The sequence below is a fragment of the Carcharodon carcharias genome, chromosome 8, assembly GCF_017639515.1.
Source record: "Carcharodon carcharias isolate sCarCar2 chromosome 8, sCarCar2.pri, whole genome shotgun sequence".
In the NCBI taxonomy this organism is placed as follows: domain Eukaryota; kingdom Metazoa; phylum Chordata; class Chondrichthyes; order Lamniformes; family Lamnidae; genus Carcharodon; species Carcharodon carcharias.
The window spans coordinates 159462656-159475692 of record NC_054474.1 but is presented as its reverse complement, the minus strand read 5'-3'; the positions used below and the strand labels follow the sequence as shown (position 1 = coordinate 159475692).

The following is a 13037-nucleotide window of genomic DNA, read 5'->3' as shown; positions in this document are numbered from 1 at the left end:
GGAGGAGGGAGCTCAAGACCTAAAGTCGTTGAATTCAATATTCAGTCCGGAAGGCTGTAAAGTGCCTAGTCGGAAGATGAGGTGTTGTTCCTCCAGTTTGCGTTGAGCTTCACTGGAACAATGCAGCAAGCCAAGGACAGACATGTGGGCAAGAGAGCAGGGTGGAGTGTTAAAATGGCAAGTGACAGGGAGATTTGGGTCATTCTTGCGGACAGACCGCAGGTGTTCTGCAAAGCGGTCGCCCAGTTTACGTTTGGTCTCTCCAATGTAGAGGAGACCACATTGGGAGCAACGAGTGCAGTAGACTAAGTTGGGGGAAATGCAAGTGAAATGCTGCTTCACTTGAAAGGAGCGTTTGGGCCCTTGGATGGTGAGGAGAGAGGAAGTGAAGGGGCAGGTGTTACATCTTTTGCGTGGGCATGGGGTGGTGCCATAGGAGGGGGTTGAGGAGTAGGGGGTGATGGAGGAGTGGACCAGGGTGTCCCGGAGGGATTGATCCCTACGGAATGCCGATAGGGGGGGGTGAAGGGAAGATGTGTTTGGTGGTGGTGGCATCATGCTGGAGTTGGCGGAAATGGCGGAGGATGATCCTTTGAATGCGGAGGCTGGTGGGGTGATAAGTGAGGACAAGGGGGACCCTATCATTTTTCTGGGAGGGAGGAGAAGGCGTGAGGGCGGATGCGCGAGAGATGGGCCGGACATGGTTGAGGGCCCTGTCAACGACCGTGGGTGGAAAACCTCGGTTAAGGAAGAAGGAGGACATGTCAGAGGAACTGTTTTTGAAGGTAGCATCATCGGAACAGATGCGACGGAGGCGAAGGAACTGAGAGAATGGGATGGAGTCCTTACAGGAAGCGGGGTGTGAGGAGCTGTAGTCGATGCTGTTTTGTAATATTGCTTTTGAGCATTTAACATGGAAGAAAACGTATCCCATTTTTGCTGAGGGACCCAATTTTGCAAAATGCACATGAAACATTCCATACCTTATATGTAATAAAACTGCTTATTAAATACATTAAAGTGTGAAACTAGCTAGTATTTTCAGTCATTGTCAAATTTGATGATTGCACGTGTTGTTGATTGATGTGAATCTGTTTTCTGTGACAAATGTTGAATGAATAGATCATGATATCCTTCAAGTTTTAATATAATAAAATGAACAAAAATTGATAAAACCTAATTTTTGGAAATTATAATAGGTCAAGCACTTTTTAAAATGAACTGGAGTAGAACCACTTGACATCCCTTTTAACTTTCACAAATGGAAGAAACCAAAGGTTAGAGTTTCTGTTACAGAAAGTTGGGAGCATTCTCCACACATTAGGAATTGAGCCTACTTTGACTTGTACAATCTTCAGTACTCAGAAGAGGTTGCCATGTTGTTAGAGATATGTGATGCTAGATGTAATATCCTTCTCTACTAAAAGCCCCAGGATCTGTTCTACAAAATGATATCTTTACCAGATCAGTCTTAGGGGATGGAGTGAGTCCTGTCAGGGACCTCCCCTCCTCTCACAGCTTTTGCACTACTTTTGCAGACTACTAAAAAGTGTAGAAGATTCTAAATCAAGTTTTGAGTGAATATTGACACCATTGTGTTAGCCAATGAATTGGAAGTGGGGTGGAAGTTGAGAGCCTCAGAACTCATGATTGAAACTACAGCAAATAAGAACCTCCTGAATATCATAGAATCAGACATTTACAGTACAGCCCATTGTGTCTGTGTTGGAACTTTGAAAAAGCAATCATGCTAGTCTCATATCTCTATATTTGTAGCCCTGGAAGTTCTTCATCCTTAAGTACTGGTACAACTCCCTTTTAAAATTATTTTTGAGTCAGTTTTCACCATCTTTTCAGGTGGAGCATTGTAGATGGGGCTTGTGTCACAACATGCAGTCAGTTAAGTTTGTTTATTTAATATGAATATATATCTGTTATCCCAATTGCATTGATCTATCCATCTGTGGTGTTTCAATGTTATATAGATTATTAACCATTTGTTATTTGGTTCTTCCAGGTATTTTTGCATGTGCAGCCGATTAGTGCCAATAAGACGTTAGTTCTTGTGCTGAACAGCAGCCACGATTTAGTTTGGAATGTGAGTGCTATCAAGATGCCACTTAAAGTCTATGTAAGTATTATATAGTCAGTAATTTATATACAGTATTGATTACTATGATACTTATTTAGATCTGCAGCAGAGTTTTATTATTACTGCGCCATAATTGTTTGATGTATTTTGACTACATACAGTGCATTGTAATTAAACATAAAATTTCTCAGGAATTGACCAATTCTTTATTAGATTCATTTGAACATTCAAGATTTTATAACCTTGAAACCAATCCCTTGTATCTGATGTGTTTAATAATACATACACTGTTTCAGTTTTATATGGTATTTCCTTATCTCTTTTTAGTCAGCTTCTGTCCCAGCAAAGACTGTTATTGTGCACAGTGACCATCTGTATCCTGTATAGGAGTAATTGATTTGTTGCTGCCAATGGGGAATCTTTCCTGTCAGAAGTGTATTTGAGATATGTATGTACATGCTACATGATTTTCTGACCAATTTTAAATGAGTACTCAGAAAAATGTGTAGTATATATATTGATTCCCTTTATCAACTGCTGGCTGGGGCAGCAACAAGAACTTGTAAAATTACCTATTATGTCCTAGATGCACAAATGATACTTAAGCAAGAGAAATACCCTTGTGTCTTTCTTCTTAGACTTATTGTGGAATAATTTATATTTCATTATTAAATTGTATAATTGGTGTGGAGCAGTGCTTTGATCTGCTTTATAGTGAACATTAGGGACTTGGTTACTATAATGGCAATTAATGGATGGAAATTGTGGGGTACTTGGCCAAATCCTTGGTATTCATATCTGATGAATAAACCTCAAGATTGGGGAGCAATAATTTATAAAGTTCCTCTATAAATATAAATAGGACTCAGTTTTCACAGCTACATATGGTTTTACACACCTCTGTTCTAGAGAGACAAGCTTGAAGGGCTGAAGGGCCGAATGACCCTTTCTCATTTGTGAATTTTATTTCTTTATTTTTGCAGTTCGTCTACATTCATGATGCTTCTAATAAATTGTAAATGTACTCAAATGACTGATTCGTTTTGTGTTTGATATTTTTCATTTGCCCTGTTTTTATAGAGTCAGTTCTCTGGGTTGAAGCACCATTTATTTTGTGATAGATTAAAGGAAAAGGTGTATGTGCAATTTTCAAGTGTGCTAACAAGTATAAAAAGGATGAGTTATGAGAAAAGATTAGCAAAGTTTAAAATTGTGCATGAACCACCGCAATCGTGCAGCCTTTTAGAATGTAATTGTTTTTTCTTAGATTATAATATCCATTGATATATTTAAGACCAACCTGTTGCAATTTCATTATTACAGCTTAAAATTTATCACAAAAAATAATCATTTTAGTTGGAATGTCTAGTCCACCACCTCTGAGTACCCAATTTTAAATAATTGAAAATGAATTTAAAATGCTATACAGAATCATTTACTAGTTTTAGTGGTGTACAGTGGTTAATCTCTTAGAAAATTGAGCTTTTTGACATTTAAAAGTTTTTAATAAGTGCCTGTTGGTGTGCATGTGCTTAAAAATAAGTCTTAATTTTTAAGACCCTTCTCAAAGACCTCCATATGGGCATAATTAGCATAAACTTGCCATGGTGATTAATTCAATCTGGGTCCGTGGCCAATTTTTTGGATGAAGTTGGCTTCCAGCACAATGATTTTAAACCACTGCAAAAGACCAGGGAAACTCTGAATGTAACTTGCGCTTGAAATTCTATGACATTTTGCATTGGTTTGGCCAATTTCTGCCAATTTACACAGCCTTGTGGAAACTCTGCCCCAGAATTCAGTACTGAATTGCATAGATGAGATGAATTCAGAATATTACTTCAGTGTAAGAAGGTTATTTACGAAGTGAAGACTGAATTTAATTTAGATGTTTGGAAAGATGTCCTTTAAATGGCAATAAAATCAGCTTCATGGAGGAGTTCAAAATGCAATTGTTATGGGTTGTGGGATTAACAGGGCCGGTGATGTGCTCAAGTCTTCAGCAATTAATCCTTTGGTTTGTGTGGTATAGTCCAGAGCTGGCAGTAGACAGTACACAGCTACAACTCACAGGTTTTATTATAGAATGCAGAGTTATTCTCTATTTAACTTCAGTTAAAGACATCAAACATTTGTGACTCAGGGCATATGTCTGAGGATTTGCAAGATTTGGTAGTAGCATTCTCACCATGAGTTAGAAGATGAAAGGTTCGCACCCTACTTCGGACAGTCTTGGCAACTGGCGACTAGATTATGATCTTTAAATAGTGCTTTGATATCCAGCGATGTGGACAGAGTGACCACTGCTCACTGGCACTATGCCCCCTTATGAGGCAGAAGGATTTATTTTGGGCCAGTCTAAGCAGCCCTGGTAAGTAGAAACAGGATCTCGGGCTCCAACCAGTTATTAATGATCGGTGGGGCTACTTGGATGTGGATGTGGGGTGCTTCCTTTTCTTCTCTGCCTCGTCATTAAGGCATTTGGACTTGAAGCATGGTACAACTTAATAGATATGTTGTTGTGAATTTGAAACTTGGTTGGAAGCTCCTCCCATCAATGCCAATGCTGCCACGCTTCAAGGACAGCTTCTGAGTGCCTTTGAAGAGTTTTCTTTACCCTACCCTGGAATGGTGACCATTTGAGAGTTCAGAAAACAGGAGCTTGTGGGGAAGACAGTTTTGGACACAATGTCCAGTCCACCATAGTTGATTTTGCAGGACTTTTGCCTGAATGCTTGTGGAACTGGCTTCAAGAAGGACACTGGCATTTGTTTGATGGTCCTCCCATTGAATTTGGAGGATATAGTGGAGGCATTGCTGACGGAATTTCTCTAGCGCTTTTATGTGTCACTGATATGCAGTCCAGGTCTCACTGCAGTACAGCAGTGTGGTGACAATAACTGCTCTGTATGTAGGACTTTTGTTGACTTGGCAGAGGTCTTTGTTGTCAAACACTCGCTGCCATAGTTTATAGAAGGCTGAGCTGGCGTATTTGATCCGGTGTTGGATTGCTTTGTCAGTGGTGCCCTTTTAAGAGAGGTGGCTGCCAAAGTATGGGAAGTGCTCAACATTTTCCAGTCTCACCTTCAACATATTTGGGAGGTGGAATATTTGCCTGATCAAGTATGGGTTTTGGCAATATTCACGAATGGGCTGAGTCTCTTGTATGCAGAACTGAAGAGATTGGGAATGGCTTGCAAACCTGGTGCAGAGTGGGTAACGACACTGTAGATCATGTATGTCTATGGCGGTCAGTTTAATTTTGGCAAGGGAATGACTGAAGTTAAAGCCTGGATATTCTGCTGCCATTCATGGCGGGTGTCATGGTAGGCGGGAGTGAAAAATATCGCAAAAAGGCCAAAAATCAGTTTTATGGTGCTGTAAAACCAAATCGTGATTGTGAGCTGCAGCCTTCAATGGCCTTGTTTCCCGCCACAGCACATCGGGAACGTAATTTCAATAGATTGCATCTCATTATAAGGACGCCTCGCTGGAATCATCTCCCAACGCTGGATCATCAGGATACATCAGCATGCAATTATGACATGTTTCACAATGGAATATAAGCGACATGCACCTGGCAACCTGCACTTTGCTCATGACTTCGAGGTTCATTTGCCAACCTTGCATCGCGCAAAGCTTGCGGTAATCAGTGCCAGGCTTTGCAGGCAGCACCACACCACTTTTGGGAGTTGTCACAGGCAAGTCTCTATCTACCAGACCAGCGGTAAGGCATGGATGGCTTTTAATGGGCTGCAAGGTTAGGGCTGCACTTGGGAAGGGGGGAACTGACCTGAGGCCTGGGAAGGGGCTATAGGGCTACAGCTATATTGGGGAAGGGGGGGGGGAACTAGCCTCAGGCATGGGAAGAGGCTGCAGGGCTAGGGCTGTACTAGGAGTATGAGTGGGGAATGTTGCACCAAGACACGTGACTGGGCAGATAGTGCAGAGGGTCTCAGCAACAGGATGGGAAGAGAGAATGTTACAGATTGACATAAGTCACTTGGGGCCAGAACGGCAGGAGAGCTGAGTGAAGAAGCGTTTCAGTTTACATCACTTAGCTTGCAAAGACTGTCCTTGTTGCAGTCCAGGGAGGGGGAAGGGCACATCAGTCCATTCTCAGTCATGCCCAGTATGTTGTGCACAGGGCGTTGTCGTAACATCACGAGCCTTGGTCTGTGGGGTTTCTGGCATCATACTGGGCTGCAGATAGCAATCTCAGTCAGGGGAAACATCTGGAGCCTACAGATAGGGAAAAGGCATTGTGGGTTATCCGAGGGTGTGTGGGAGAGAGGAGGTATATGTTTAATTGTGTAAGTGGCCTCAAGATGGGGAGGGTGAGGTCCACACGGGGCACAGGCACATCCACCTCAAGATGTTCAGGGGCTAAAAACCGATATCCACCACAATCATGGTGGGATTAAGGAATACAGGGGGAGGATTGAGAGGTCTTGGAGGGAGGGAAATCTGAACATTAAGCTCCTCTGGAACGACGGGAGGGGTTTCCATACCTACGCAGGAAGGGTCCAAGCTAGTCTGGCAGTGAGAGCTCAGCATCACCATCTTCCAACCTGCAGCGATGGCGCAGCACAGAATTAAAATGAGGAGAAACTCTGCTAGTGAGGGCTCTGCAGGTGTATTGGAGGGCAGGTGCATGCACTCAATTAAAGAGGCACCCAGCTTATTTTCAATTTGTTCATGGGATGTGGGCGTCACTGGCTAGGCCAGCATTTATTGCCCTTGTTCAGAGGGCATTTAAGAGTCAGCCACATTGCTGTGGGTCTGGAGTCACATGTAGGCCAGCAAAAGGACATAAGTGAACCAGGTGAGTTTTTACAGCAATTGACAGTAGCTTCATGGTTATCGTCAGACTGTAAATTCCAGATTTTCATTGCAATTTAAATTCCACCATTTGCTGTGGTGGGATTCGAACCCAGGTCCCCAGAGCATTACCTTGAGTCGCTGGATTACCAATCCAGTGACAATACCACTATGCCACCACTTCACCTCAAACTGAACTGTGCATTCCCAAATGAGGAGAGAGGCACAGCTGAGACAGGTTAGGAGCCTTTCAGTGACAAAGCAGGAAACCAGGAAAGTGAATCAATAATGCACATTCATGCAAGACTAATCCCACAAAATGGCACTAATTGATGATCTCCTTGTTTTAACCCCTTGTTTGCAGCACAGAAGTTCCCCAGAGCGATAACGAACTCCAGAGCAACTGGACAAGCTCCAGAAGCATGTTAGAATAGTGATGCTGAACAGTTCACAGAAGAGAAGATTCAGGCCCCCCTCAAAAAATCTCATTCCCTGACTAAACATTTACCCTCATGTTTATTCCAAAGAGTGTAGTATTAGTCATTCCCTCCACCCCCGATGCACAGTGGCAGCATTGGGTACCATCTACAAGATGCACTGCAGCAACTCACTGAGGCTCCTTGGACAGGACCTCCCGAACCCATGACCGTAAGGACAAGGGCAACAGATGCATGGGAACATCATCACCTGGAAGTTCCCCTCCAATCTACTTGCCATCCTGACTTGGAAATAGATCCTAGTTGTTTTACTATCCCTGCATTAAAATCCTGGAACTCTTTCGTAATAGCACTGTGGGTGTACCTACAGCACATGGACTGCAGTGGTTCAAGAAGGCAGCTCATCACCACTTTCTCAAGGACAATTAGGGATGGGCAATAAATGCTGGCCTAGCCAGCGATGTCCACATCCCATGAATGAATTTTAAAAATTAGAGCGCAGTGAATGAGGATCCCAGTGCCTGGGTTAAAAGCAGCACATCCAAATGCCTGGCCAAAGCAACATCGCGGCAGTCGATCATGTAAAGGGGGAGGGGGTGGGGAGCATCTTGATACACACCCCACACTGGCCATCATGTCAAGTGCAAGTAATTGCCAACACAGAAGTGAAGCACTTGAACCCACATTCACTGACAATTCATTGACAGGAAGAGGACCTTTGGAGACTAATGCTGACTCTTGCCTGTTTATCACTGATACTGCAGAGAGGAGCCCAACAGGAAGATGGAACCTGGATTTATTGCTGCCTGCATAATTGCATACAGGCAGGAGAGAAAAAGGAGAAGATTGCGACAGAGGCGCCTGGCTTGCCAAAGGGAGGAGCAAAACCATCCAGACCAAGGGCCAGCAGGGCCCCTTCCAGCCCAAGAGGATAAGGCTCATAGAAACGTGAGTAGGCAGCTCGCAAGACTAGGGTGTATGGAACTCGCGTATCTTATTTGCAGCTGAGAGGGCAACAGTGTCACCAGTGCCTCCACATGTCCAGGGATCTGGTGACTCACATTTACCACATTCTCCAGGAATTGGCGCTATGGGGACTGAGAGGGCATTCATTGGCAGTGGCTCTGGAAATAATGGCCACATTCAACTTCTACGCCAGTGGCTCCAGCTATCTTCATGGAGGAGCTGCACATCGAAGACATCGAAGGGTTGAGGAAGCCAAGGCTGCAGGGGAAGAGGCCATAGCACAAACCAGACAAAGCAACTGTGTGCACGAGGCCCTCATTGTCACCAGATTCCATGAGGATTACTAATTGTAGTAAGTAGCCTCTTGGACAAATGGCCTCCATCATGGGCCAACATGAACACCAGTGTTGCTATTCCTCTCATTTCAACAATGCAACATGAGAGTGAATAGTTATACACATAAAGCTCATGTTGCCTTGATCCTTTGAAGGATGATGAAGCCTCGGGAGCACATGTCCTTCCTGAGATGAGGTGCTAACTGGAGGAGGGAGCCCTGGCATCAGATGTCAGAAAGTGCTGCTGATTCAAGCATATCTCCTGCACCCCAGTCGCAGCTGCAGCCTACAAGAGCCTGGAGCTGTTCCACTAGCCTCTGGGCTTATAGCTGTATGTTTTCAATCTGACAAAGCTCCTCGCGGAGATCCATCTCCAGCAACAGGACAATGCATTCGGTGTAACTGCTGCGTCCCAACGTTGTGACAAGAGCCTTGTGGCTGGAATCTATACAATTACAGGTTGAGAAACGCTCAAGGTTGTATGTTTGATTTCCAGGGCAATAATCTGGTTGAGAGGGGCAGAACTTTGGCACCTTGAGGTGGCAAGGTCCTCTCACTTATTGGTCAGCTTAGCAGATGTATACCCAGAAAATCAGAAGGAAAGTCAGAAATGCAGTTGGCAGACAGCAACGCACACGAGTTCTGAGTATGGGCCCATAGCATGAAAACCCTGACGGAAAACAGAAAGCACATGGAGTTGCACAATATATGACCCTTCCCCATGCATTAACACATCTGCCCTTGTACACTACACTTTCATCTTTCAAGAATGCAGCTGAGATAGGAGAACACCTCTGCCTCAGTCTTACACAGCCAAGAATAAACATAACACGACTTTGCAAAATATATGAACGAGGTTCGCTCCACAAGTAACTTAACATTACAGTCAAGACATCACTGATGTCAAGAATAATCAGGAAAAGGGCCAAGCACTGGTGATATGGAAGCACACTACATAGATGAGAGGCTCATGAAAGCGACATCTGCAATAAGTGGGGGGAGGGTCCATGGTATCATGCCTGATTGACAGCAACACGGCTCATCATAAAAACAGGCATACATGAGGAGATGTGAAATGAGTGCGATTCTGTTTACATTTGTGAACATTATATACATGTTGTGAACACCTGTGCCACTGTTGTGCTCCTAATTTTTTTAACTTGCCTATATATATATATATATATATATATATATATAGCACTTGGTGCTTCCGTGATATCCACGGCGGAGGTCTGTGATTACTTTGGCAGGCGTCCTCTGGAGGGCTGAGATGTGGAGGGCCCTGGGCTGCTTTGCATTTCTTGCTGAGGGGCAGGTCCACCTTACTCGGCCTGTGGAGTTAGAGGTGATGGAATCACAGGGAGAGGGGATTGAGATTGGCCTGACGGTCCTGGAGTCTCCTGGGTGGATGGCCCCGGGTGTGCAGCTGCTGGTCCTCCTTTCTATGGATGCCCGAGAGCCCTGGCTGATCTTTTGAGGAGAAGGGGCTGTTGGAGTGAGATCTAGGTGCACCATCTGTCTCTTGCTTAGCCACTGATGGATGCCACCAATGGCTACAGCAGTGGAGTGCTGCTCCTGCTGCAATGCAGGATCTATATCCTGGACCAAGGTCTCCATGGCAGCTGCCATGCTACCAGTGTTGGCCTTGGTGCATTGGCATGATGGCGCTATCACCTCAGACTGAACACAAGCGGACTCCTCTATCATCTGTTACAATCTGAGGAATGCAACTGACATCCCTTCCTGGTGTTCCCATGATTGTTGCTGCAGCTCCAGCAACTGATTTAGGACTGAGTCTGGAGGCTCGTTATCTGACTCAGACTCCACAGATTCCTGGCCTCCAACAGTCCGGCAACTTCGGATGTCCCTGCCTCCGTCTGCTGTGGACCAGGTTGTGTGCTGTGCTCACAAATTGTGACCCTGAAACCATTCTAGAATAGGTCCACTGAGGTGTGTGCCTCTGCGATGCTGGAAGTGAGCACTGTGATGGGTCTTCTATGTGCCCTCATCTGGGATGTTGTTGGGGCTGGAGCTGAGGGTGTGCTTGTGGATGCCCTTGGGTGCTTTCCAGGGGTGCCCATGAAAGGAAGGAGAGATAGTTAGTGCATGGCAGGGGACTCTAAAACAGGACAATGCACTCACAGCATGGTTGCCTGAAGAATGAGCTGGTGCAGCACCCTCACTTATGTGTGCACCGCCCACGTCACTGTCAGTGCAGGCATGGTCCACATCCTCTCCCGCCAGCTCGATTCTCAAAGGGAAGCGAGGACCTTGATTTTGGCTACCCCACCCCTGATCTGAGACCTCTCCCTTCAATTGTGTTTGAGCTTGTCCTGCATAAAAACAGATGGGGAGTATGAGCAGGATGCATGCCATGGCTGATGACAAGGCTGTCTGATTTGTTTGGTGGTGAGTGCAACCATAGACGGGATGAGGATGTGATCTGCAGAGGATATGAGGCCAGATGGATATGTGGAGGTGTGTGTGAGAGAGTGAGTGGCGATGTACCTTGAGCTGGCAGCGTGTGTGGTGGGCTGGTGAGCGGGTGAGTTGAGAGTGATGAGATGGTTGATTTACCCTGGTGGCACGGATGAGATCATTCATTCACTTTCTGCACTGGGTGGCTGACCTCTTCTGTGCTGCGTAGGCACTGACTACTGCTTGCCAAGTCGGAGTGGTGAGGTTGTTGGACCTCCTCCAGCTATCATGGGGGTAAAGGACATAACAGTGAGCCTCGACTGCATCCAGCAGGCATTCCAGGGAGGCATCGCTGAATTTGGGTGCAGTTGTCTTCCTTTTTGGGTCTATCTCTCTCTTCTTTGGCAGTCCTGGGCTGCAGACATTGACAAAACTCTGCACGGGTGCCGTTTAAATATGGCGCCCGGAATGAGGAAGCAGTGAGTTCACGGCAGGGCGGGCATATCAGGGGCTGCCCGCCATGATCCGCGTGTTTCCTGTGCATGCATAATTAATGCAGTGGGAAGCAGATGACGTGGCACGAAACATGCCATTGTAGCTGGCAAGTAGAACACCGCTTATCATGCCCACTACCGCACTTAGTGCAATGAGTTTTCTACCTATGTGATGTTTAATACTGACACCAGAGGACAGTTGATTTTTGATGAGGTGAATAGCCACAGTCAGATTGTAAACAGTATGGGGGCTATCACACAGCCTTGCTTGACCCCGATCTGAATTTTGAAGGCATCTGTTTCAGTTTTCCCAATCTACAATTGCAGTCATAATGGTTATGGAGCAATTGCAGGATTGTGATGAAGTTTCTTTGGGCACCCAAATCTTTGGAGCACAATCCCCAGAGCCTCGTGACTACTGAATCAAATGCTTTGATCAGATCGATGAATATAATGAAGAGTTCTTTGTGGTCTTCTTGACATTTTTCTTTGATTTATCTAGCACCGAAGACCATGTGAGATGTTCCTGTGGAAGATCTAAAGCCACGCCATTGCCTCTGAGAGAATTTCCTCAGCCACAGGAAATATGCATGTCAGGATTTTCCTTGTTATGGACGAGGGGGAAATAGTTTGCACAGCATGAGTTATCACCCTTCTTGAAAATAGTTACTATTGCTGCATTTCTGAAGTCAGGGAGTTGGGAAGGGTGGAGAAGCGGAGTTCCTTTTCCTCCCAAATCTGTAGGATGAGTGCATGGAGCCTTGATGTGAGCAAAAGCCCACACAACTTTGAAAACCTAATTTGGGATGAGGTCCACAGGTTTTGTTGTTTTTCATTTGTTTGATTGCTTGTTGCAGTTGCAGTGCTTCACCCATGGATTTAACCACAAGGTACTGGGGGATAACCTGGAGGATATCAGCTGCCACTGTGGATTCACCATTGAAGTATTGATCAAAATGTTCTTTCCAGTGTTAATAGATGGTGGTGTTATCTTTAAAAAGAGAGAGACCATCCTGCATGCAAAGGGGATTTTGTCCATTTGACCTTGGTCTATAGACGGCCCTGGTGGCTTCAGAAGAGCTGTGCATGTCATAATGGTCAGTATGTTGTTGAACCTCTCAGGCTAAAAGATGGGGATAAAACAATAAATGGAAATACATTTTTAAAATAATAGAAATAGGTGGGAAAAGAAAAAAATATATATAATAAAATAAAAAATATATAATAATTATTGGAAAAACGGAGATCAAAACGGGGTGAGGATGGAGGAGAGAGTTCTTGATCTGAAGTAGTTGAACTCAGTGTTAAGTCCAGAAGGCTGTAAAGTGCCTAATCGGAAGATGAGGTGCTGTTCCAATTACCATTGATGTTCTGCATTTTAATTTGGACCATAACTCCTCAAACTCTGTCAACAAAACTTCATTCCTGGTTCAACCTATGTCGTTGGTTCCCCCCCTTGACCATGACAATTGGA

General features: G+C 44.8%; 1 protein-coding gene across 4 annotated transcripts in view; it reads left to right on the top strand.

The window, feature by feature from the left end:
- Window positions 1-13037, top strand: part of LOC121281088 (transforming growth factor beta receptor type 3-like) — a 163882-nt gene that overhangs the window by 48340 nt on the left and 102505 nt on the right. For 3 of the 4 annotated variants that reach the window (XM_041193745.1, XM_041193744.1, XM_041193746.1), the window contains one exon: window positions 2018-2131. The exons of the other annotated variant lie outside the window; for it this stretch is intronic. In XM_041193745.1, the coding sequence (XP_041049679.1) occupies window positions 2018-2131 (114 nt within the window). The remainder of the gene's footprint in view (window positions 1-2017; window positions 2132-13037) is intronic. 4 annotated transcript variants of the gene reach the window in all.